General features: G+C 41.5%; 1 protein-coding gene and 1 pseudogene across 17 annotated transcripts in view; one reads left to right on the forward strand and one right to left on the reverse strand.

Annotated features, from left to right (window-relative positions):
• The window catches only part of MBNL2 (muscleblind like splicing regulator 2), a 363,660-nt gene that overhangs the window by 158,110 nt on the left and 180,524 nt on the right, over positions 1-25,026 (forward strand). For all 17 annotated transcript variants that reach the window (XM_063953040.1, XM_063953037.1, XM_063953046.1 and 14 more), the window contains exon 2: positions 23,336-24,112. In XM_063953040.1, coding sequence (XP_063809110.1) covers positions 23,939-24,112 — 174 coding nt within the window. In that variant the 5' untranslated portion in view covers positions 23,336-23,938. The remainder of the gene's footprint in view (positions 1-23,335; positions 24,113-25,026) is intronic.
• LOC135051720 (5S ribosomal RNA) lies at positions 18,878-18,996 on the reverse strand (annotated as a pseudogene).

Below are 25,026 nucleotides of genomic sequence, written 5' to 3' on the forward strand. Positions count from 1 at the left end.
CATCACTCGGCGGGTCATTCCTGATGTTATCGCTGCAATTTCTTACCAAAGCTCACTTACATTTCTCTGGCTACGTTACCCAGCAGACTTTTCGTTACTGGGCGGAATACAATCCCCATCAGCTTCATGAAAGGCCTCTACACAGCCAACGGGGCCATCTGAAAGCTGAGGTGTATAAACGTCGATCAAAAACCATTAATGAACTGAAGGCTGCTATGTCTATATATTTAAAACCAATTGAAAATAAACGGTGTTCCATGCACTTTTAGATTATGTACTACAATTCTGAATAGCATTTACCATGTGTTGTTTTTTTTTGTTAACCTTTAAAATCTGGGTGTTTTTTGTTTTGACTCACCCTGTTGAGTAGCCGACATCCAAAATCCCTTTTTTCAGCTTATACCTCATTCGTAAAAAATCTTTCATGCATATAAAATATTCAGGATGCACTCATTTGTTTTTTTTTTAGAGATGAGCGGATTCGGTTTTACTCGGTTCTCAAAACCGAATCTTATTGGCTCACGGATGTCACGTGTTTTGGATAGCCAATAAGATTCGGTTTTGAGAATCGAGTAAAACCGAGTAAAACCGAATCCGCTCATCACTAGTTTTTTTGGGTTACATATTGGCCAATTTTTTCCTCTTTTACTCTTCACCTCCACAAAACATGATATTTCAATCAAAAATAAAGAGAGAAACAAACCATCTATTGTATTACCTCACATAAATTTTAATGATCTAAAATAATATATGACACACACTGACTGTAAAAAAAAATATAAAGCATGCAAGTAATTATCATAATTTAGAGGTCTATTTAATAAACCTTGGTTGGATATAAAGTGGGATGGGATAAGGTACCAACCAAACAGCTCCTACCTGTCATTTTTTCAAACACAGCATTTGACATGACAGGAGCGGATTGGCTCTTACTTTATCTCCGTCCACTTTATCTCCATCCAAGGCTTAGTACATAGACCCCATAATCTGAAAGGCGCAAAACCTCATTCCAGATTGAACAAGTGTTACAGACAGCTCTTTCCACGTCCATGGCACTTGTAGATTGTAGCTGTGCATTATCCACCCTCCTGGGGTCACTTGTAAGGCTGAACCTTTTGAATTTGGTATGAGATTTTGCTACCTGCTACAGGTATATAGTTCTGGAATCTATTGTTAAGTGAAGATAAAAAAAAATCAGCTTGTGTATACAATTATATGAGGCATATGAATATAGTTGATAATGATGGACCACTTGTATCTGTCTTTAGTGCTAAAGGTTTCTGTACATTTAAATAGAATTAAAATAAAATACACGTTTTTTTGTTCTCCGTACTATGTTGATCTATAAGACAAAATGCATTTGTTAATTTTCGAATTTGCTGGTATTGCCACCTATGCTCTAAATGAAGTGATTCTTTTGTGAAACGTCATTGGCCAGCCAGCTATAGGAAATTACCTCTTCCTTTAAGATCTGACTGATGGGCAAGATCATTGGATAACTGGATTTGTGTAATTTGACATTTCTATAGTCTGTTAAAATTGCCCACAGATCTTGTTTATCGATATTGAGCACTAAGAAAAATGGTCTGCTTGAGTTTTGTTCATCATAATATTAGGGATCAGGCTACAAGATTGAAACTGATATATCTTTTCATTGTTCACAGTAAAATGGCTCTGAAGTATAAATGTATACAATACAATACAAGTTTATTATGGGAAAATTGTTCATGAGCAAAGTGAAATTTGTAGAATTGTATTCCATAGAGTTTAATGACGAAGATGGCTGGTACACATAATAATTTAACATTAAGACCTAACAAAAGCAAAATAAGTGGTAATATCTACGTCTACTTGTCTGGTACTTCCATTATGCGCCACATCAAGTAACGATACATTTATTTTTACTAGTGCAGTTTGCAAATTTGTACCAACACCTAAATTGCAACTAGACTATTACTGTATGTGTCAATAATACAGGTTGAGTATCCCATATCCAAATATTCCGAAATACGGAATATTCCGAAATACGGACTTCTTTGAGTGAGATTGAGATAGTGAAACCTTTGTTTTCTGATGGCTCAATGTACACAAACTTTGTTTAATACACAAAGTTATTAAAAATATTGTATTAAATGACCTTCAGGCTGTGTGTATAAGGTGTATATGAAACATAAATGAATTGTGTGAATGTATACACACTTTGTTTAATGCACAAAGTTATAAAAATATTGGCTAAAATGACCTTCAGGCTGTGTGTATAAAGTGTATATGTAACATAAATGCATTCTGTGCTTAGATTTAGGTCCCATCACCATGATATCTCATTATGGTATGCAATTATTCCAAAATACGGAAAAATCCCATATCCAAAATACCTCTGGTCCCAAGCATTTTGGATAAGGGAGACTCAACCTGTATATAAAAAACAAAAGTCCCTAATAATCTTTACAGTGTATTCATAATATTGCTCTCTTATTCCAAGACAATTTGCTTGGCAGTACATATTGTACATATATTTCCTTATTTAGCTTTTGAGAGCTGGAGGGGAGTTTGTTTTCATGTATTGCACATGGGCTACAAATGATTGAGAAAGAGGAGGCTAGGATTGTTATTGGAATTGTTATTACATGAATCATGCTGTAGACAGTTTAGTTGTACATGTCTTTTCCCAAACCTTATTGCAGATATTTATATTGAGCAGTTGCCCCAATGCTTGTTAAAGTTAGTAGATAGTTAACTATTTTCCAATTTTTCCTAATTCCATATAAACGCAAAACTTTGACCTTTAAAATGTACGCCGTAATACTTTAAATACATTTATTTTCCGAAATACTCTTGCTTTGTATTCTTTCTCAGTCATATATAAAAGTTGTAATACTAGCCTGTGAGACCTCTTATGGCCACTTACAGCCTCCTATACTTTCTTTATGGCTACTAGCTGTGTTATTTATCACTCTTTTGGCAGATAACACAGCTAGTAGCCTGGATGGTTTTCTCACTCTTTCATGCAACACCTGTGACATTTGGAATTGAATTGTGGAAGTTCTGATATCTGTAAAGTTAACACGTGAAGTGTGCAGATTTTCTCTATCGTCCTAAGTGGATGCTGGGGTTCCTGAAAGGACCATGGGGAATAGCGGCTCCGCAGGAGACAGGGCACAAAAAAGTAAAGCTTTTACCAGATCAGGTGGTGTGCACTGGCTCCTCCCCCTATGACCCTCCTCCAGACTCCAGTTAGATTTTGTGCCCGAACGAGAAGGGTGCAATCTAGGTGGCTCTCCTAAAGAGCTGCTTAGAGAAAGTTTAGCTTAGGTTTTTTACTTTACAGTGAGTCCTGCTGGCAACAGGATCACTGCAACGAGGGACTTAGGGGAGAAGTAGTGAACTCACCTGCGTGCAGAGTGGATTTGCTGCTTGGCTACTGGACACTAGCTCCAGAGGGACGATCACAGGTACAGCCTGGATGGTCACCGGAGCCGCGCCGCCGGCCCCCTTGCAGACGCTGAAGAGAGAAGAGGTCCAAAATCGGCGGCTGAAGACTCCTGAGTCTTCATAAAGGTAGCGCACAGCACTGCAGCTGTGCGCCATTTTCCTCTCAGCACACTTCACACAACAGTCACTGAGGGTGCAGAGCGCTGGGGGGGGCGCTCTGAGAGGCAAATAAAAACCTTATTAGAGGCAAAAAATACCTCACATATAGCCCACAGAGGCTATATGGAGATATTTAACCCCTGCCTAACTTCAAAAATAGCGGGAGACGAGGCCGCCGAAAAAGGGGCGGGGCCTATCTCCTCAGCACACAGCGCCATTTTCTCTCACAGAAAAGCTGGAGAGAAGGCTCCCAGGCTCTCCCCTGCACTGCACTACAGAAACAGGGTTAAAACAGAGAGGGGGGGCACTGATTTTGGCGATATTGTATATATATAAAAGATGCTATAAGGGAGAAACACTTATATAAGGTTGTCCCTATATAATTATAGCGTTTTTGGTGTGTGCTGGCAGACTCTCCCTCTGTCTCCCCAAAGGGCTAGTGGGTCCTGTCCTCTGTCAGAGCATTCCCGGTGTGTGTGCTGTGTGTCGGTACGTGTGTGTCGACATGTATGAGGACGATGTTGGTGAGGAGGCGGAGAAATTGCCTGTAATGGTGATGTCACTCTCTAGGGAGTCGACACCGGAATGGATGGCTTATTTAGAGAATTACGTGAGAATGTCAACACGCTGCAAGGTCGGTTGACGACATGAGACGGCCGACAATCTATTAGGACCGGTCCAGGCGTCTCAGAAACACCGTCAGGGGTTTTAAAAACGCCCATTTACCTCAGTCGGTCGACACAGACACAGACACGGACACTGAATACAGTGTCGACGGTGAATAAACAAACGTATTTCTCATTAGGGCCACACGTTAAGGGCAATGAAGGAGGTGTTACGTGTTTCTGATACTACAAGTACCACAAGAAAGGGTATTATGTGGGAGTGAAAAAACTACCTGTAGTTTTTCCTGAATCAGATAAAATAAAATGAAGTGTGTGATGATGCGTAGGGTTACCCCGATAGCAAATATTGGCGTTATACCCTTTCCCGCCAGAAATTAGGGTACGTTGGGAAACACCCCTTAGGGTGATAAGGCGCTCACACGCTTATCAAGTGGCGTTACCGTCTCCAGATACGGCCGCCCTCAAGGAGCCAGCTGATAGGAAGCTGGAAAAATATCCTAAAAAGTATATACACACATACGGTGGTTATACTGCGACCAGCGATCGCCATCAGCCTGGAGAGGCAGTGCTGGGTTGGCTTGGTCGGATTCCCTGACTGAAAATATTTTATTCATGTAGAGCATTTAATAGGATGCATTCTATATATATGTATGTGAGATGCACAGAGGGATATTTGCTCTCTGGCATCAAGATAAGTGCGTTGTCCATATCTCCCAGAAGATGTCAGGGACACGACAGTGGTCAGGTGATACAGATCCCATACGGCAGATGGAAGTATTGCTGTATAAAGGGAAGGAGTTATTTGGGGGTCGGTCCATCGGACCTGGGGACCACAGCAACAGCTGGGAAATCCAACCTTTTTTACCCCAAGTTACATCTCAGCTAAAAAAGACACCGTCTTTTCAGCCTCAATCTTTCCTTTCCCATGAGGGCATGCAGGCAAAAGGCCAGTCATATCTGCCCAGACATAGAGGTAAGGGAAGTTGACTGCAGCAGGCAGCCCTTTCCCAGGAAAAGAAGCCCTCCACCGCGTCTGCCAAGTCCTCAGCATGACGCTGGGGCCGTGCAAGCGGACTCAAGGTGGGGGGGTAGTCTCAAGAGTCTCAGGGCGCAGTGGGATCACTCGCAAGTTGACCCCTAGATCGTACGAGTATTATCCCAGGGGTAAAGATTGGAGAGTCGAGACATCTTCTCCTCGCAGGTTCCTGAAGTCTGCTTTACCAACGGCTCCCTCCGACAGGGAGGCAGCATTGGAAACAATTCACAAGCTGTATATCCAGCAGGTGATAATCAAAGTACCCCTCCTACGACAAGGAAAAGGGTATTATTTTTCCACACTATATTGTGGTACTGAAGCCAGACGGCTTGGTGACACATAGTCTAAATCTAAAATGTTTGAACACTTACATAAAAGGTTCAAATCGAGATAAAGTCACTCAGAGCAGTGATAGCGAACCGGAAAAAAGGGGACTATATGGTGTCCCTGGACATCAAGGATTACCTCCATGTCCAAATTTTGTCCTTCTCATCAAGGGTACCTCTGGTTCGTGGTACAGAACTGTCAATATCAGTTTCAGACGATGCCGTTTGAATTATCCACGGCACCCCGGGCCTTTTTACCAAGGTAATGGCCGAAAAGATGTTTCTTCAAAGAAAAAAGGCATCTAAATTATCCCTTACTTGCACGACCTAAAAAGGGCAAGTTCCAGAGAACAGTTGGAGGTCGGAAGAGCACTATCTAAAGTAGTTCTTCGACGGCACGACTGGATTCTAAATATTCCAAGAATCGCAGCTGTTTTCCGACGATACGTCTGCTGTTTCTAGGGATGATTCTGGACACGGTTCAGAAAAAGGTTTTTCTTCCCGAGGAAAAAGCCAAGGAGTTATCCGACCTGTCAGGAACCTCCTAAAACCAGGAAAGGTGTCTGTACATCAATGCACAAGAGTCCTGGGAAAAATGGTGGCTTTTTACGAAGCAATTCCATTCGGCAGATTCCATGCAAGAATTTTCCAAAGGGATCTGTTGGACAAATGGTCAGGGTCGCATCCTCAGATGCACCTGCGAATAACCCTGTCGCCAAGGACAAGGGTATATCTTCTGTGGTGGTTGCAAAAGGCTCATCTATTGGAGGGCCGCAGATTCGGCATACAGGATTTGATCCTGGTGACCACGGACGCCAGCCTGAGAGGTTGGGGAGCAGTCACACAAGGAAGAAACTTCCAGGGGGTATGGACGAACCTGGAAAAGTCTCTTCACATAAACATTCTGGTACTAAGAGCAATCTAAAATGCTCTAAGCCAGGCGGAACCACTCCTGCAAGGAAAACCGGTGTTGATTCAGTCGGACAACATCACGGCGGTCGCCCATGTAAACAGACAGGGCGGCACAAGAAGCAGGAGTGCAATGGCAGAAGCTGCCAAGATTCTTCGCTGGGCGGAGAATCACGTAATAGCACTGTCAGCAGTGTTCTTCCCGGGCGTGGACAACTGGGAAGCAGACTTCCTCAGCAGACACGATATTCACCCGGGAGAGGGGGGTCTTCATCCAGAAGTCTTCCACATGCTAATAAACTGTTGGGAAAGACCAATGGTAGACATGATGGCGTCTCGCCTCAACAAGAAACTGGACAAGTATTGCGCCAGGTCAAGAGATCCACAGGCAATAGCTGTGGACGCACTGGTAACACCTTGGGTGTACAAATCAGTATATGTGTTTCCTCCTCTGCCTCTCATACCAAAGGTATTGAAGATTATACGGTGAAGAGGAGTAAGAACAATACTAGTGGCTCCGGATTGGCCAAGAAGGACTTGGTACCCGGAACTTCAAGAGTTGGTCACGGACGACCCGTGCCCTCTACTTCTGAGAAGGGACCTGCTACAACAGGGTCCCTGTCTCTTTCAAGACTTACCGCGGCTGCGTTTGACGGCATGGCGTTTGAACGCCAGATCCTAAAAGGGAAAGGCATTCCAGAAGAAGTCATTCCTACCTTGATTAAGGCAAGGAAGGAAGTCACCGCGAAACATTATCACCGCATTTGGCGAAAATATGTCGCGTGGTGCGAGGATCGGAGTGTTCCGACGGAGGAATTTCAACTGGGTCGTTTCCTACATTTCCTACAATCAGGATTGTCTATGGGTCTCAAATTGAGATCTATTAAGGTTCAAATTTCGGCCCTGTCAATATTCTTCCAAAAAGAATTGGCCTCAGTTCCTGAGGTACAGACTTTTGTTAAAGGAGTACTGCATATACAGCCTCCTGTGGTGCCTCCGGTGGCACCGTGGGATCTAAATGTAGTTTTAGATTTCCTCAAATCCCATTGGTTTGAACCATTGAAAAAGGTGGATTTTAAATATCTCACATGGAAAGTGACTATGTTACTGGCCCTGGCTTCCGCCAGGAAAGTATCTGAATTGGCGGCTTTATCTTATAAAAGCCCTTATCTAATCTTCCATTCGGATAGGGCAGAACTGAGGACTCGTCCGCATTTTCTCCCTAAGGTGGTATCAGCGTTTCACCTGAACCAACCTATTGTGGTGCCTGCGGCCACTGGCGACTTGGAGGACTCCAAGTTGTTGGACGTTGTCAGAGCCTTAAAAATATACATTTCAAGGACGGCTGAAGTCAGAAAATCTGACTCGCTGTTGATACTATATGCACCCAACAAGTTGGGTGCCCCTGCTTCTAAGCAGACGATTGCTCGTTGGATTTGTAACACAATTCAACTTGCTCATTCTGTGGCAGGCCTGCCACAGCCTAAATCTGTTAAGGCCCATTCCACAAGGAAGGTGGGCTCATCTTGGGCGGCTGCCCAAGGGGTCTCGGCATTACAATTCTGCCGAGCAGCTACGTGGTCGGGGGAAAACACGTTTGTAAAATTCTACAAATTTGATACCCTGGCAAAAGAGGACTTGGAATTCTCTCATTCGGTGCTGCAGAGTCATCCGCACTCTCCCGCCCGTTTGGGAGCTTTGGTATAATCCCCATGGTCCTTTCAGGAACCCCAGCATCCACTTAGGACGATAGAGAAAATAAGAATTTACTTACCGATAATTCTATTTCTCGGAGTCCGTAGTGGATGCTGGGCGCCCATCCCAAGTGCGGATTATCTGCAATACTGTACATAGTTATTGTTAACAAATTCGGGTTATATTGTTAAGGAGCCATCTTTAAGAGGCTCTTTCTGTTATCATACTGTTAACTGGGTTTAGATCACAAGTTGTACGGTGTGATTGGTGTGGCTGGTATGAGTCTTACCCGGGATTCAAATTGCCTCCCTTATTGTGTACGCTCGTCCGGGCACAGTACCTAACTGGAGTCTGGAGGAGGGTCATAGGGGGAGGAGCCAGTGCACACCACCTGATCTGGTAAAAGCTTTACTTTTTTGTGCCCTGTCTCCTGCGGAGCCGCTATTCCCCATGGTCCTTTCAGGAACCCCAGCATCCACTACGGACTCCGAGAAATAGAATTATCGGTAAGTAAATTCTTATTTTTAACTGGGGAATCGTAGCTAATTCTGACCTAAGTGAAAATTGGTCACAAATGCAACAATGAGGCCTTAGTAATTCACACAAGTGGGCAGGGATAAAAGCTTTTATGGCGCACAAACTCATGCACTGGGCTCCAGTTTAGCTCCACATATTTATTAATAGGGTATTCTTGCAAGGTTCCGGTATGAATGGTCGACAGTTATTAGGTCAACCACTATTGGTCGACATTGGCATGGTCGACATGGACAGCTGGTCGACACATGAAAGGTCGACACGAGGTTTTTTTAAACCTTTTTTGGTGTCGTTTTCTGCGTAAAGTGACGGGGAACCCCAATTAGTGCACCGCGTCCCCTCACTGCACTCGCTTCGCTCACCATTCTTAGGGCAAGGTTACCGTTCCCAATCGTAGTCCACGTGGATCATAAAGTATGGAAAAGTTCCACAAAAGAATAATTTTTTTTTTTTTTAAATGTCGTCCTTTTCATGTGTCGACCATATGTCCATGTCAACCAATAGTGGTCGACCTAATGACTGTCGCCCATAACATGGTCGACCATCCAAACGGATACCTTCTTGCAATAGGGGGCTGAAGTTACAGTATATCTTTCATGATGTAAGAAATCTAATGCTGGGCATACACGTGCAGACCGACAGGCTTTTTATCTGCAAATATTGTGGACAATAACTGTGAGATCTTAGTGTATTGGCCACAATATTTTTGCTCTCCCCCTTGAAAGGAGACATTTCCCCATTCCTTCCCATGTGAAGGAACAGGGCAAACATCCATCAGTCAGCCATGGCAGGGCATACGCTGCAAGATGTGTCTGACTTTCAACTGAGAAAATATTTTGAATTGATCGCACACATACACAGTACAATTATCTGGGTGATCAGACACATAATTGTAGCGTGTATAATAATAATAATAATAATTTTATTTATATAGCGCTCTTTCTCCCATAGGACTCAAGGCGCTTAACAGATACATAGCATAATATAGTACAGAAAATAATGAAGTACATTTTCATAAAATACAGAAGCATGAAGATACTAAAAGGAACAATTATGGGAATGCTTGAGTAAACAGAAAAGTCTTGAGTCTACTTTTGAAGGATTCTATAGTTGGGGCCTCTCGCACTGTGCGGGGAAGTGAGTTCCATAGAGTCGGAGCCGCATGACTAAAAGCTCGACCCCCAGATGAATTACGGTAGATTCTAGGTACTGCTAAAAGTCCTTCATCTACAGATCGCAGTAATCGAGTGGGGCAGTATGGGGTCAGAAGCTGTTTGAGGTACCTTGGGCCTTGGTCATGTAATGCTTTGAAACTCAGTAAGCCAATCTTAAAGATGATTCGCCATCGTACAGGCAGCCAGTGAAGGGAGTAGAGGATGGGTGTTATGTGGCTAGAACGGGGCTGGTTGGTTAATAGCCTGGCAGCTGTGTTTTGCACCAGCTGTAAGCGCTGCAATTCTTTTGCTGGGAGACCAAGGTAGAGGGCATTACAGTAGTCTAAACGAGATGATACAAATGCATGTATGACTTTTGGCATATCATCTGAGGGAATTAAGTGCTTGATTCTGGCTATGTTCCTCAGGTGAAAGAATGAGGATTTGATTGTGGCTGATATCTGATGTTTAAGTGTCAAGCCACCATCCAGGACAACGCCAAGATTCCGCACACGATCACTGGTCTGTAATTCTGAATCCCCGAGTGTAAGTCCAGTTGGTTGGCTATGCTGCAGTCTTGTCCTTTGATGTTGCGGTCGTATCATAAGGACCTCTGTTTTATCCGGGTTCAGTCGCAGCCAGCTGGCGCTCATCCACTCCTGTAGTTCAGCTAGACAGCCATTAAGGGTTGCTATTGGGTTATCAGTGCCCGGAGCAAAGGACAAGTACAGTTGTGTATCATCTGCATAGCAGTGGTAGACCAGGCCATGGCGCCTGATTATTTCGCCCAATGGGAGCATGTATACTGCAAAAAGCATGGGGGATAGTATAGAACCTTGTGGGACACCACATGGCAATGACACTGGTGGTGATGAGTATAATCCAGATGATACTCTCTGTGACCTGCCTGTGAGAAATGATTTGAACCATTTTAGGACTGTGCCATCCAGACCACAGAAATGTATCAGTCGCTCAATCAGAAGCCCATGGTCCACGGTATCAAATGCTGCCGAGAGATCCAGAAGGATTAATATTGAACAGTCACCTCTGTCTTTTGCCATCAGAAGATCATTTAACACACACACCAGGGCTGTTTCAGTGCTATGTCTTCTCCTGAATCCTGATTGAAATGGATCATAAATATAATGGGTTGTCAGGCGGGTTTCCAGTTGATTTGCAACGACTTTCTCAATAACCTTTTCTAGGAAAGGAAGGTTTGATACCGGTATGCCCATCTTAATTCCTTAACTAGTTTGTAACAGTTGTTACCAAGATTTTACTATATTATTTGCCAAATATGCTCCTTGCTGCTCATATATGATAAGAAGATGCATGTTTTCAGTCTAGCTGATGGGTATTGGGTCATGTTATTCATTGGTACTCAAGTATCATTTTGATTAAATTCCCTGGTAATGTACCTCATCTATAATGGAATTGTCATTGGATAATCCTTTCATGCTACTTTAATCCCTTCACCCCCTTCTGTTATTTAATGTTTCTTGAAATAATTAAGAACTGTTACAGATGCTGCCCTTTGCACTGCACTGAATTATTAAATATTCACTGTATGCTATGATGGTGCAAAAAAAATAAAAAAAAGAATATATAGCATATGGATTCCTAGTTTGTTCCTAAGTTGTTCACATCACATCAAGCCCTCTGCTCCCTGTAATCAGGTTTAGATCAGATGAGAACACCTTTTCTGAGCCTCTAACAATTCACAGTTTATCTCGTTTCAAGTCTTGGTTCTGAATTAACATAAATACATTTATTCTGCGAGTTTTATGTTAGGCCGACTATTCTCTTGTCGACTTAGATAAGGTTGACATGAGAATGTCAAAATGCTTAGCATGTTGAGAATGATCATTTCTAACCGGATGACATGTCAACATAATTTGTTGGTCCAAGCGTTAGTGGCATCTCCAGCTTCTTTGTCCAGGTCCCTGTGTCATGTGAGCAGCAGTTCCAGTACAGACAGGGGACTCAGCGGTGTTCCGGTATTTTCCCCCTAGTGCCTAAACCTAACCTTCCTCCCCCACTCCCACAGCCGAACCCTACAGTATATGCAGAAAAAAGAGAGGATGTTTGTTTAAAAGTAAGTCTTTGTTTTCACACGTAAGTGATTACTTGTTGAACATTAGAAGGCATTTCTAAGCGTTACAGGCTATCTAAGAAGAGTTCATGTGTGGATCTACTATGCTTCTAGTGACAGGTGCTGTCTAAACCTGGGAGACCGGGCCTTTTTGAAACCATGGTCTTCACTGGGGACAGCTGAAAGCTAGTGATGGACCACACTTGCTAAGTGTATGCTCACAGACAGTAGAAAGGTGGATACAGTCCGAGGTCAAGGCAGTCAACCAGAAAATCAGAATACAATCCAACTCCAAGAGCACGTAGTTATAAAACAGAATAACATGGCATAGGATCAGGGTCACAAGCAATCACATGTAGTCAAACTTGCTAGGTCAGTACATAGTATTTCAGTAGAATAGTCGACCGATAACAAAGATCTTGCTCATGCGCTGGTTAAAGGGGCATTATCATAACAGGAGGCCTGGACATAAACCTCATGGACATAAACCTTTGAAAACCAAACACAAACCTTATTTTGTATTTATTTTATTTATTTTTTCAACTATTACTTAAATAACCATAAGATCTGCTTTTATTTCACCTGGCACAACTTTTAGTGTTTATTTCCATTTTCATTTACATAGTTTATCTGCACCATCTATGATGGTGATGGCGATGTCTAGATTACTTACTAGCTAGATCACTGGTGTACTGTAGTATTGCAGCAGCCTGAAGAATAGAGTGACATGGGGAGAGGTGAGAGAGAGGGATGCCAAGGGGGAGTAGTATTAAAACACTGGAGCGCTAGTATCAATAGTGACCCAAAATAAAATCAGTCATTTTATATCAAACATATTTTTTAAGTATGCAAAATATGAAAACCAATCACAAATTAAAAACATCACTGAGCCATAGGCGTAACAGTACATTGTGGATTATCACTTTATTTAATAAGATGTAAAGAATTTAGGACCTCCATGCAGTAATTAGATCCCATACCTGATGTTATTCTGGAACTTGTGGTCCCTCTTGAGGGCAGCCGGATAAACAGAGCTGCTGAAGTTATTGAGATAAAGTTCCAATAAGAAATCATTTGAGGCAACCTTTGGACCATAGGCGTATGATCTGTAATTCTGTTGAGGAGTCCGTGGCCTGGTTTATACAGAACTAATTTTGTAGACTGCTGGCCGGCAAGTGTATAGGAGCAGCTGAATATCTGTTAACAAGCCCATTGCCCAGTGCGAACAGACTGGGTCTGCCGGCAGATGACCGCAAATTAGGCAAGAGCAGATAATTGCAGTAAGATCATATAGAGCGATGTACGATCCTCAGGTCAGGGACATGATGCAGTTAGAAAGGGCAATACATGTTATCGGATGGTGTAAAAGGGACAGCAGAGGAGTCCAAAAAAATAGGTCACCGTTTGTGTGACAAGTACAGTTAGTATCTGTGATGCTTTTCTCCGTAGGAGCCCATGGTTTCATCAGAAGTTTACAGTAGTCTAATTGCAAAATGATGAGCATGAGCGTATGTATCGACTTTTCTTTACATCTTGGGTAAGGACGGGCCAGCTCCTGTGTCTGGTGTTGTACAGAGGTGGTAGTTGCAGGGTTGAGAGATGGCCTTAATGTGGTGACTGCAAAAAGAAAAGAGTTGAGGATGACACAATGGCAGCCAACTTGGGGGATATAAGAGAGGGTGATATCAACAGAGAAAGGAAGGGGGACTTTTGAAATGGGAAAAACAATATTTTTGTTATTCACCATGTTGAGTTGACGTGAGTGAGGATAGAGGGTGAAAGGTCAGGGAAGGAGAGGTATAATTGAGTGTCATCAGAGTATAGATGGTATTGAAATCCGAAGGAGGAGGTGTAGAGGTAATGGGGCAAACTAAGCTCTAATTCTCCATCTCAGCACCTCCAGGGATGTTCCCCTGACTCCTAACAAACAATATTCTCATTTACACTCAGACAAACCTATGTTTTGGACTATCTTTAGATATTGCTAAAGATTTTTGAATGTTTGTTTTATGCTGAATGTTAGTAAGATCATGTGGCAATACTGGCAATATGAATTGGCAGCAATTTTTACAGATTAATAACATTTGACATGAACATAGCTATAGAGCAAATTTCTCTTTTAGGATTTTACTTGTTTACTTGCGTCCTGCTAAATAGTATTCCATGTATGGCTAGGTGCCTGGGCTGCAGGGAAGCAATATCTCACTGTAGTCATAGTAAGCTGGCATAAACCATTGTCTCACACTTCATAAACACAAATCACTACAAATACCCGCTGATTCCACTGCTCCTATTTTATGTCAAACCCATGTGTAATGTTTTACAATAACCAAGGCTACAAAGTCCAAAAATAAATACAATTATTAGTATAAAAAACTGTAGCTGAATTTATTTTATGGACTGGATTTCCATTTTCTATTAAGATTCTTGTGTTTTTCCAATCTAGGATTGTATTTCATTTACTGTGTAAACAGAAATAGAAATGTAAACCCATATTGCACTATTAACATTTAAATAGGAATGATGTGAAAAGTAGTCATGTACAAGGAGGTAGGTATAGAAAAATAAATAAGATATGTATATTTCTAGGTGTGTATATGTATAGGTACATAAATCAAATATGTATATGTATAGTTTTTATTTGAAATAGAACTAAAGAAAACAAATGAGCTGTGACCCATCCATACAGTCACATACAAATAGTAATTGTTTGCTAAGAGATACTTTGTATACTTTTATACAGATACTTTGTAATGCTGCCCATACACTTGTGCGATGCCCCGCGACGCGACATCGCGGGGCATCGTACCGGCAGTTCAGGTGCGATGAAATCGCACCTGAACTGCCAAAGTGATTACCATGCGATAGATCGCATGGTAATCGCGTGATGGGCACGTCACCGCCGCTCCCGGCGGGTGTCCATCTTGCATGTGTTAAAAAAAACACATGCGATCGCACTGCGATGCGAGAAATATTATGTGCAGCACATACTATCATGAGACGTAACATTCAAGCAGTGTGCCTATAGAATCAAGCCACTGTGGCAGAGACAGACTAGACCCCCCACCCCCATAATTTAATAATCTACATTGGTTAGGTTTATCCCATAACTCCCAACTGGTGGGAATGATGGAGGTATGTCCCACTCACAGAAGTAGATTGGTGCCCTGCACTCACATCACTGGTACATCAGCAATACAAGGTTATTGTTGTTGTTATAACAATAATAATAATAATAATAATTTTATTTATATAGCGATTTTTCTCCAACAGGACTCAAGGCGCTTATAGAAAAGGTTGGTGGCGTTGTAGTCCTTTGGTAGCTCTAGGCACACTCCTCTGGTTGACCGCGCTGCATGTGGAGTACTCACAATTTGGGGGTATATTTATAAACTAGGAGGTTATAAATCTGTCGATTGAACCCACTTAACTGGCTAATATTTTTTTCAAAGACTACTCAGAAATTGACAGTTTTTTATGATGCAATTAGGTTATGAACATCTATTTAAAACTTATCCTACACTATTTTCTATATTAAAAATGTGGGGTTTTTTTTTTACACTTTTAAAATATTGATGATTAGAACATCAGTAACCGATGATATATGGGTCATTGCGACCATTGTGACTTTACATTTTCCCCGTATCTGCTCCTCTCTGCAGTGCCAGTGTACACAGGGAAGATAATGACAGCTTCTATTACATTTCCCCAGCAGCTGATAATCTTTGCAGCCACGGGGTACTGCCACGCTGTCTGATTGGCAGCATGGTAGATTCTAGGGGAGAGAACCAGGGAGCAAAGCTGAAAAGTGCATAAACTCTGGTTTGGGTGCTCAAACGAGAGTACCTGTACTTTAGATGGGTTTAGCTGATCTGCGCAGCTAAAGCCGGTACTAATGGGTGCGCATAAGGGACAACAATTAAATAGCCCTGGTGGGAGACCAATACGTTTTGGGTGTACAAAACAATTGAATCTGTACAGTTTATACTTCAATTACAACATTATTAGAAATGCATTGTATATTTATGCGCATTCATTTATCTTGCTAAACGGTAACAAAACTAAATGATCCTAATTATAGGTAATAAATAGTGAAGGATGCAAAATACCATAGGTTGGGCAGACTAGTTGGGCCAAGTGGTTCTTATCTGCCGTAAAATTCTATGTTTCTATGTATTGATGTGCCAGCGATCTCTCAAAATCGCCAGTTTAAAAAGACAGAGTTTTTAAAGGCAGGTTTTGTCTTTAAAAATAAACCCCCAAAAAAAGCCAACTGCGCTATGAAAAATTGCAATCAGCATATAATATCCATTAAAACCAATACTTCAATGTTTAATAACATGTAATCATATAAAATGAATGAATGACAATATCCACATGATGATAATAAAAACTAAAAAAGAGCCTTTAAGCCAGTCTCTTGACCAAAATTAGTCCTTCTTAGGGCAGTCTATAAGCAAATGCCGGCATTGCAATATGTTCTGATAATTACGTGTGATCTTTCTGCAGGACAATGTTATTGTAGCATCCAGTCTGGAGATAGATAGTCACCAAATCTCCTGTGGTCTTTAGCCGGGTATTCCACCTAGCGAGTGTCCAGAGTGTCCTCTTTATCCAGTGCGATAATAATGGTGTTTCTCCCTTTATTAATGTCCACTGTAGGGGGGACTGGAATCTCCCAAAGTGCAGATGACTGTGAAAAGGTCCTGCTCGATTTTCAGCAATGCCCTGGTCAGAGAATGGATTCCCTAACGCGTTTCGCTGTCACTTGGCAGCTTTATCAAACGCTGACAAGTGTCTTTAAAAATACTGCTGCTTTAAATCCTGCTGAAAAAGATTACAGAAAAGCAGTGACTTTTACAAATCGTTGTTCATTACATTTCCTCCCTTATGTTACGCTCCCCTACTTCATGCGTTTCAACCTAGAACCGTGGCTAGGCACTCGGAGAGGCATAAATATCACTAGATACTGTATGTGCTCTGCAACAGTATAGGAAGTGCATGAAAGTCCATCTTCCTACCACTTTAGTATCACCCCTTTCATTTAAATTGAATCTTTCTTTCTCCTGCAATACTACTTGATTTATACTTATTTGCATTACGTGCTGCTTTTTACATTGCTGTAGCTTTTTATTCCATTGCCGGGAGTGCAACTAGAAAAGGCACTTCTCTGCTGAACTGCAACATGATTATTCAAAATTGGATTATGATGACCTAACACCTCGGGTCCTTTTGTCGAGTGAAAATGGTCACACATCAAGTAAAGCTCCTTGACAAACACAGCCATCTTACTACGTAAGATGCACAAATGTTGTTGTACTGCTAGAGTTGAAACCCTATGTTTTTTTCAAATGTGAAAGATTAAGTATATGTTTACATTTGTAGCTGATAGTACTTGGAGTTGTGTTTTTTGTTGCTGTTTTATCCATTTTTGTTTAACTATATGTAAAGAAACTTTATAGCTCTGCCCAACGGGATGTAGTCAGCATGCCGGCGGTCAGGATGCCGGCGCCAAAATCCCGACCGCTGTCGGAATGCCGGAATCCCAACTGTCGGGATCTCGAACGTAAGTATGCCAGGGAGTGTTAGGTTTAGGCTTCGGGGGAGGGTTAGGTTTAGGCTTCGGGGGGAGGGTTAGGTTTAAGCTTCGGGGGGAGGGTTAGGTTTAAGCTGCTGGGGGAGGGTTAGGTTTAGGCTGCGGGAAGGGAGGGTTAGGTTTAAGCTGCGGGGAGGGTTAGGGTTCCTTTAGTGTGGAGCCCTTGTCAGGATTCAGAACGGTTGGGATGCCGGGGTCAGTATTTAGACTGCCGACATCTTAACTGCCGGTCTCCCGAACCCAACCCCTCCACAACACCTACATTATGATTGTGTAAACTTCTGATTCTCCATAAGGTTATGCTAGAAATCTAGATGCATTTGTGTAAAATGAGGCCCACAGCAAAGGGGACATACCTCTCATGCTTTGCAGTACACGGCGAACATATTTCGCTTTTTAATTTCCACCACTGTGCAATTTTCATTGTAAATCTCTTACTGTCAAAGAAACCCCATTATAACTAAAGGCCTGATACATGTTTGTAAGGAATTGCACAGCCCCAAGAAAGTGGATGTGCAATTCCGTGTCATTAAAATTCTCATGCAGCAGGAGGTGTCTGTAGGAGATAGATGCCTCCTGTTTGCATTAGCGAGGATCAGAGTGCTGTATCTGAGGACACATCCTCGGATCACCATCATGACCATTCTTGATGGTTTTAGGCAGCGGTCAGCCTGTTTAAGCTGAAGCTGTTTTTTATCTAAAAAGGAGGGTTTTTGATCCTGCACCGACCTAGATTCAAAGTACAAAAGTGATAATATAAAGACCAGAGATGGACAATACTGAATTGGCAATTCCTATCTGTCTGTGTGGCAGTGCGCCCGGAGTCAAAAAATAGGGGAAAGCAGGTATGTACGGAAAGAGGAAAGTATGACTCTTGTTTGGGCGCACTCTTATGTTAACTAAATGTAAATTAATGGTGTCTAAAAATTAATATAGTCTTTATTTCTAGTTTTTAAAATGCACAAAAAAATCAACAAAACAAACTAAATGATATTTGGACAGGCATTGATGTCCCTGCTGGAGAGAAAGGTCTCCCAAGATTGGAAAAAATGTTCAGATCTTAATTATGCCTGGATAAACGCATATCGGAAGATGGCTACATGTTATGCTACTTCCGTCTGCTCAAGATCTGTACAAATTGTGTTTGTATTAATGCAGCCCTAAGTTGGGTTAATTCGTGAGTGGGAGAACCCAAACACTGAATAACAATTCTAATAATCACCACTGTCTGGGTGAGAGGAAGAAGGATGAAGAAGGAGGAGGATTGAGTGTAAGTGGTGATACTGCTGTTGGTGTAGTTTCTACAGGAAAAAGAGTCTTCCTACTTCACTGGGTATTCCCTAGTGGTCACCCATCTAGGTACTGACTCAGCCCACCTAGGTTTAGCTTCCAAGATCGGACGAGATTGGGCGTGAACGTAGGGGTATGGTCGTAGGAATATTAGATCCTATAGCACCAATGAGAGTGCACCGAAAAGGGGAGGATTGATTCCTCCTGGGAAACGGAATGCTGAGAATGCGTGAGAAAAGAGGAAAGGTAATAGATGAGTAGGTGTGAATCTGCTGTCCACGTTAGACTGGAGAGACGTGTCTCCTAGGGGGACACGCACCCCAAAATCATGGATGAGAGTTCACAGAAGGAAGAGAAGTAGGAAAAAGATTTTAGAATGAGGACAAGTGGTTATAAAGGACTGTTAGATTGGATTACAATAAATCCCTTTGGGTCACCTCTATTTTATGGATACTATTGGATCCTGGTTCAAATATATCACTATAACAGATGTCTAAAACACTTCACAGGAAGAATAATAAAAATAAAGGTAATGCAAGTTTCATATGATGGGTGTCAGATCACTAGATATGTCTGACACTTCTAATACATGACAGATTTCAACAGCATTCAATGATTAAGATTCTATCCAGTGCACCGTACCTAGGCAAACACTGGTGATATTACCCGGAAGTCGTCTGTAGACAAAAAAATGTGTTTCTAATATGAACAAATATGTGAGGCAGAGTGATTATCACCTGTGCGAACGTCGTTTTGGTGATATGTCCCCAAAGAAACAGAAGAACATGATACATACAGTTTGAAAAACACTTTGGCAGGCTGAAAGGCGGGATTGCACAACATCTGTTCAGTATTTTAAATATGAGAAACGGATATGTTTTTATAACACAATTGGGCAAAAAAATGAATAAACGTGGATATGCTAAGCTCATACACTGAAAGACACCAGAGAATGTCACTATCAAAGATTTTTCCAGTAACCAAAATATAGCATTCTTTGCTGGAATGGAGAGACTTAGCTATAACAGACATAGAATTTGTCGGCAGATAAGAACCACTTGGCCCATCTAGTCTGCCCCTTTTTTTTTTTTTATATATTATTTTTTTTTATCACTAACCTTATTTGATCCTTATTTCTTTGTAAGGATATCCTTATGTCTATCCCATGCATGTTTAAATTGCTCTACTGTCTTAGCCTCTACCACCTCTGATGGGAGGCTATTCCACTTGTCCACTACCCTTTCTGTGAAATAATTTTTCCGCAAATTTCCCCTGAACCTCCCCCCCTCCAGTCTCAGTGCATGTCCTCGTGTCCTATTGCTTCTCTTCATTTGGAGAATGTTTCCCTCCTGGACTTTGTTAAAACCCTTCATATATTTGAAAGTTTCTATCATGTCGCCCCTTTCTCTTCTCTGCTCCAAACTATACATATTGAGATTTCTTAGTCTTTCTGGGTATGTTTTGTGATGTAGGCCATGCACCATTTTAGTTGCCCTCCTTTGTACAGTTTCTAATGTATTAATATCCTTTTGAAGATATGGCCTCCAGAACTGAATACAGTATTCTAGATGAGGCCGTACCAATGACCTATACAGTGGCATTATTACTTCTTTCTTTCTGCTGCTGATTCCTCTCCCAATGCAGCCAAGCATCTGACTAGCCTTCCTCATTGCCTTGTTACATTGCTTACCTGCCTTTAAGTCATCTGAAATAGTGACTCCTAGATCCCTTTCCTCCTCAGTAGTTCCCAGTATAGTGCCATTAATACTGTATTTAGCTTTAGGATTTTTGAGACCCAAGTGCATGATTTTGCATTTTTTGGCATTAAACTGTAATTGCCAGACTCTTGACCATTCCTCTAGTCTACCTAGATCCTCAATCATTTGTTTTACCCCACCTGGTGTGTCTACCCTGTTGCATACCTTTGTGTCATCTGCAAAAAGGCATACTTTCCCTTTAATCCCATTTGCAATGTCACCAATAAAGATATTGAAAAGCACTGGTCCAAGTACAGATCCCTGGGGTACTCCACTGGTAACATTTCCCTCCTGTGAATGCACTCCATTTACCACAACTCTCTGTTTTCTATCCTTCAACCAAGATCTTATCCATTCAATAATCCTAATATCCAATCCCAAACTTTCAAGTTTATTTAGCAGTCTGCGATGTGGAACTGTGTCAAAAGCCTTACTAAAGTCAAGATAAGCTATATCCATGGCTCCACCTTTATCCATCACTTTAGTCACACAATCAAAAAAGTCAATAAGATTTGTTTGACATGATCTTCCCCCAGTGAATCCATGCTGTTTGGGATCCAGTAAATTGCCGGATTTGAGATGATCTACAACTCTTTCTTTTAAGAGTGTTTCCATCAATTTCCCTACTACTGATGTAAGACTCACTGGTCTGTAGTTGTTTGCCTCTTCCTTGCTTCCACTTTTGTGCAGTGGGACTACGTTTGCTCTTTTCCAGTCCCCTGGAATTTCTCCTGTAGCTAATGACTGGTTGAATAATTCTGTCAATGGTGCTACCAGCACCTCTTTAAGTTCTTTTAGTAATATGTACTTTGCTAGTTAGGTACAGTGCGATCTAACCCTGTGACAGGGGCAGGGCTTTTGACTGCCCAGCACCCAGTGCGGGCACCTCGATTGCTTGCCAATTGAATGAATGACACCCATTATTTGTCTGTTATAGCTAAGTCTCTCCATTCCAGCAAAGAATGCATAACATGTAGCCGATGTCCACTCACTGGTCATCTCACGACTTGACTACTGCAATGTCCTCCTCACTGGCCTCGCTTGCTCCCATCTTGCTCCCCTCCAATCTGTCCTGAACTCCGCAGCTAGGCTCATCTTTCTCTCACGCCACACCACATCTGCCACTCCCCTTCAACAAAATCTACACTGGCTCCCATTCCCCTACAGAATCCTCTTCAAACTCCTCACCCTCACATACAAGGCCATCTCTAATTCCACTGCTCCCTACATCTCCAACCTCCTTTCCCTTCATACTCCCTCCCGCCCCCTACGGTCGACTAATGACCGTCGCCTCTCCACCGCCCTGGTTACTGCTTCCCATGCACGAGTTCAGGATTTTGCCCGTACTGCACCCCTTCAGTGGAACGCACTCCCCCGCTCCATTAGACTCTCCCCAACCTTGCAAAGCTTCAAAGGGGCACTAAAAACCCACCTATTCATCAAAGCGTACTCTTCTGATGCATAACCCAGAGCTGAAGCCGCGCCTCCACCCCCCCTGCCTCATGCCGTGAACATCTCAGCTTTGCTTGCATACTGCCATCAGGCTACCTCCCACTTGCCTGCACCTCTTGTCATCTGTCTGTCGCCCCTCCCCAATAGATTGTTAGCTCTTCAGAGCAGGGCCCTCTTTCCTCTTGTTATCTAAGCCCTCGTCTCAACACATTTCACTCACAGCTCTCCCCTACTCAACGACCATCTTTATCCTGCTAGTAAAGGCTCATCTCCATCTATGACCACCAGCCTCTAGTAGTACGATGATCACTCCCTCAATACTTACATCTTAGCTGTACTATGTCTTGAGAATGTGTGGTGCTCTGTTACCTGTACTCTATTTCTGTTATTTATTTACTGTAATGCAATGTTCTGTCCCCTGTACTGTCCTTTGTACGGCGCTGCGAAACACATGTGGCGCCTTATAAATAAAATGTAATAATAATAATAATAATAGCCATCTTCCGATATGCGTTTATCCAGGCATAATTAAGATCTGAACATTTTTTCCAATCTTGGGAGACCTTTCTCTCCAGCAGGGACATCAATGCCTGTCCAAATATCATTTAGTTTGTTTTGTTGATTTTTTGTGCATTTTAAAAACTAGAAATAAAGACTATATTAATTTTTAGACACCATTAATTTACATTTAGTTAACATAAGAGTGCGCCCAAACAAGAGTCATACTTTCCTCTTTCCGTACATAGCTGTTTTTTATCTGTCAGAAAATAATTATGATCATCCATCATTTGTATATATCATTCACCATGCATTACATAATACAGTCAATCTAAAAACAAAACAAAAAAAGGAGATTTGACTTTATCATTTATATACTGTATGAATGGGAAATAATGGCATTTTGAGCTATTTGTCTGGACTGAATCTAATAAATGGAAGTAGGGCTGTAAATAAATTGATTAGGAGACTAACCACATTACACTGAATTGTTTTCGAAGTGGCTTGTCTAATTGTTTTGTCTGCAACATTCATCCATTCCTGAGTCACTCCCATGTTCTGGATAGATGCCTAGAATATTACAGCAATATGTGTTCCAATTGGTTATTCTGCTGTCACACAGATTTTTTGATATCAGAACAGAGAGCTGTTCTATGCTGCTCATTTATGTGACACTTCTTCATGGAAAGGGTGGGGCCTGCTTTCAGCTCAGTTTCATTTTAATGCACTTTTTTTAATATATTTATATTAACCGCATATTTAAACTGTTTGTTTTTTAGGTTTGCTGCTTATTTGGAAAGTGCCTTTTTCAAAAGTCACTTTTGATAGTAAGTACTACAGCGGACCTTCTGGATTTAAACACATTGTGAATGACAAACGCCCAGAAGTCTGCCCTGAAGTTTAACTGAGTTACCTTCTATGTCCACTGTATCATTGCCAATGACTCATCGAGAAATAACTGAGTATCTGCAGAATCAAAGGGACATTCCTCTGTCCAGTAACGCCTGTTGAGATTCCAAGAAGCCTGCTATTGTGGTTTTTATTCATTCTTAAGTCAATATTATATTGTTGCCAAGCAAGAACTAATATATTCCATTGAGGACAACCATTGAACAGGAGTTACTTTATGGAAATCCGCTATCGGCAAAGCTGCTATCCCACTCTGACATCCACATTTGCTTAAACCAGGCTGCTTGATTGATGACTGACTCTGTGCTGGTTAATTAGCTGTTCTCATGCTGCTTTGCATATCTTGGAGTCCCTTTAGCAGTTTATTCCATCTGAAGCTATATAAAACTTGGTGAGGAAGGTTTCCGAGCTCTACCTGAATTTCAGTGTGAAACTTGCCGGTCAGACGTCCGATCCCTAGTGCTTTCTCCAGCATGGCTTTGAATGTAGCTCCGGTAAGAGATACGAAATGGCTGACGCTAGAAGTGTGCCGACAGTTCCAGAGGGGGACTTGCTCAAGATCTGATGAGGAATGCAAATTTGCACATCCACCCAAAAGTTGTCAGGTTGAAAATGGACGTGTTATTGCCTGCTTTGATTCCCTAAAGGTAAGAACGTTTCTGTGTATGTTTCCAATCTTTTGCATGTATTTAACGAAGAGGGTGGATGTTTATTAACCTGCCAATCAGTGTTTGTTGTCCTCAGTGAACTCCATAAAGTGTACATGTATAAGATTATTTACCTAAAGAAATAGAAATTTAGTTTAATTGTGACTATTTCAATTGGCTGTTTTTCTCCTCATTGTATAATATTTCTAATATTATTATTAGAAATTTAAATTATAACAATCCATTGGGCAAAGTTACATACCTGTATGTATATAAGTGTAATTTTTTTAAATGTTTAAATACTTATGATATTTTTAGATTGGTTATTGCTGAGATTTAATAAAGTTGAATTATTGTATTTGAAAAAAAAAATCATGCATAGATTTTCTGAGGACTCATGCAAACAAACATTTGCTTTAGTTTATGTACAATGGAAATCCAATAATGCTTAGAACCCTTAAACATTTAATTTATTTTGCAGATATCTACTAATAATGAAAATATGTTATATATTGTATAATGGAGGTAGAGGCTAAGACAGTAGAGCAATTTAAACATGCATGGGATAGACATAAGGATATCCTTGCAAAGAAATAAGGATCAAATAAGTTTTGAGATAAAAATATGGTTAAAAAAAAGGGCAGACTAGATTGGCCAAGTGGTTCTTATCTGCCATCAAATTCTATGTTTCTATATGTAAAATATATGAATTGAAACTGTTTTTCTACAGTCCATGTAATTCAGGAGTGGATAAAATAAGTCAGACTTGAAGTGCCAGTCAGTCAAATCTAGAAGCCAGCTGGATCTTTTAGAGAGACAGTAATGTGTGCCTCCATTGACATCATGAGAAATTACTCATGGTAGGCATTACAGGTATTAGTAATACTTTAGGAATATTGTTTACCTAGGTTCTG

This window comes from Pseudophryne corroboree, chromosome 2, assembly GCF_028390025.1.
Source record: "Pseudophryne corroboree isolate aPseCor3 chromosome 2, aPseCor3.hap2, whole genome shotgun sequence".
Classification (NCBI taxonomy): domain Eukaryota; kingdom Metazoa; phylum Chordata; class Amphibia; order Anura; family Myobatrachidae; genus Pseudophryne; species Pseudophryne corroboree.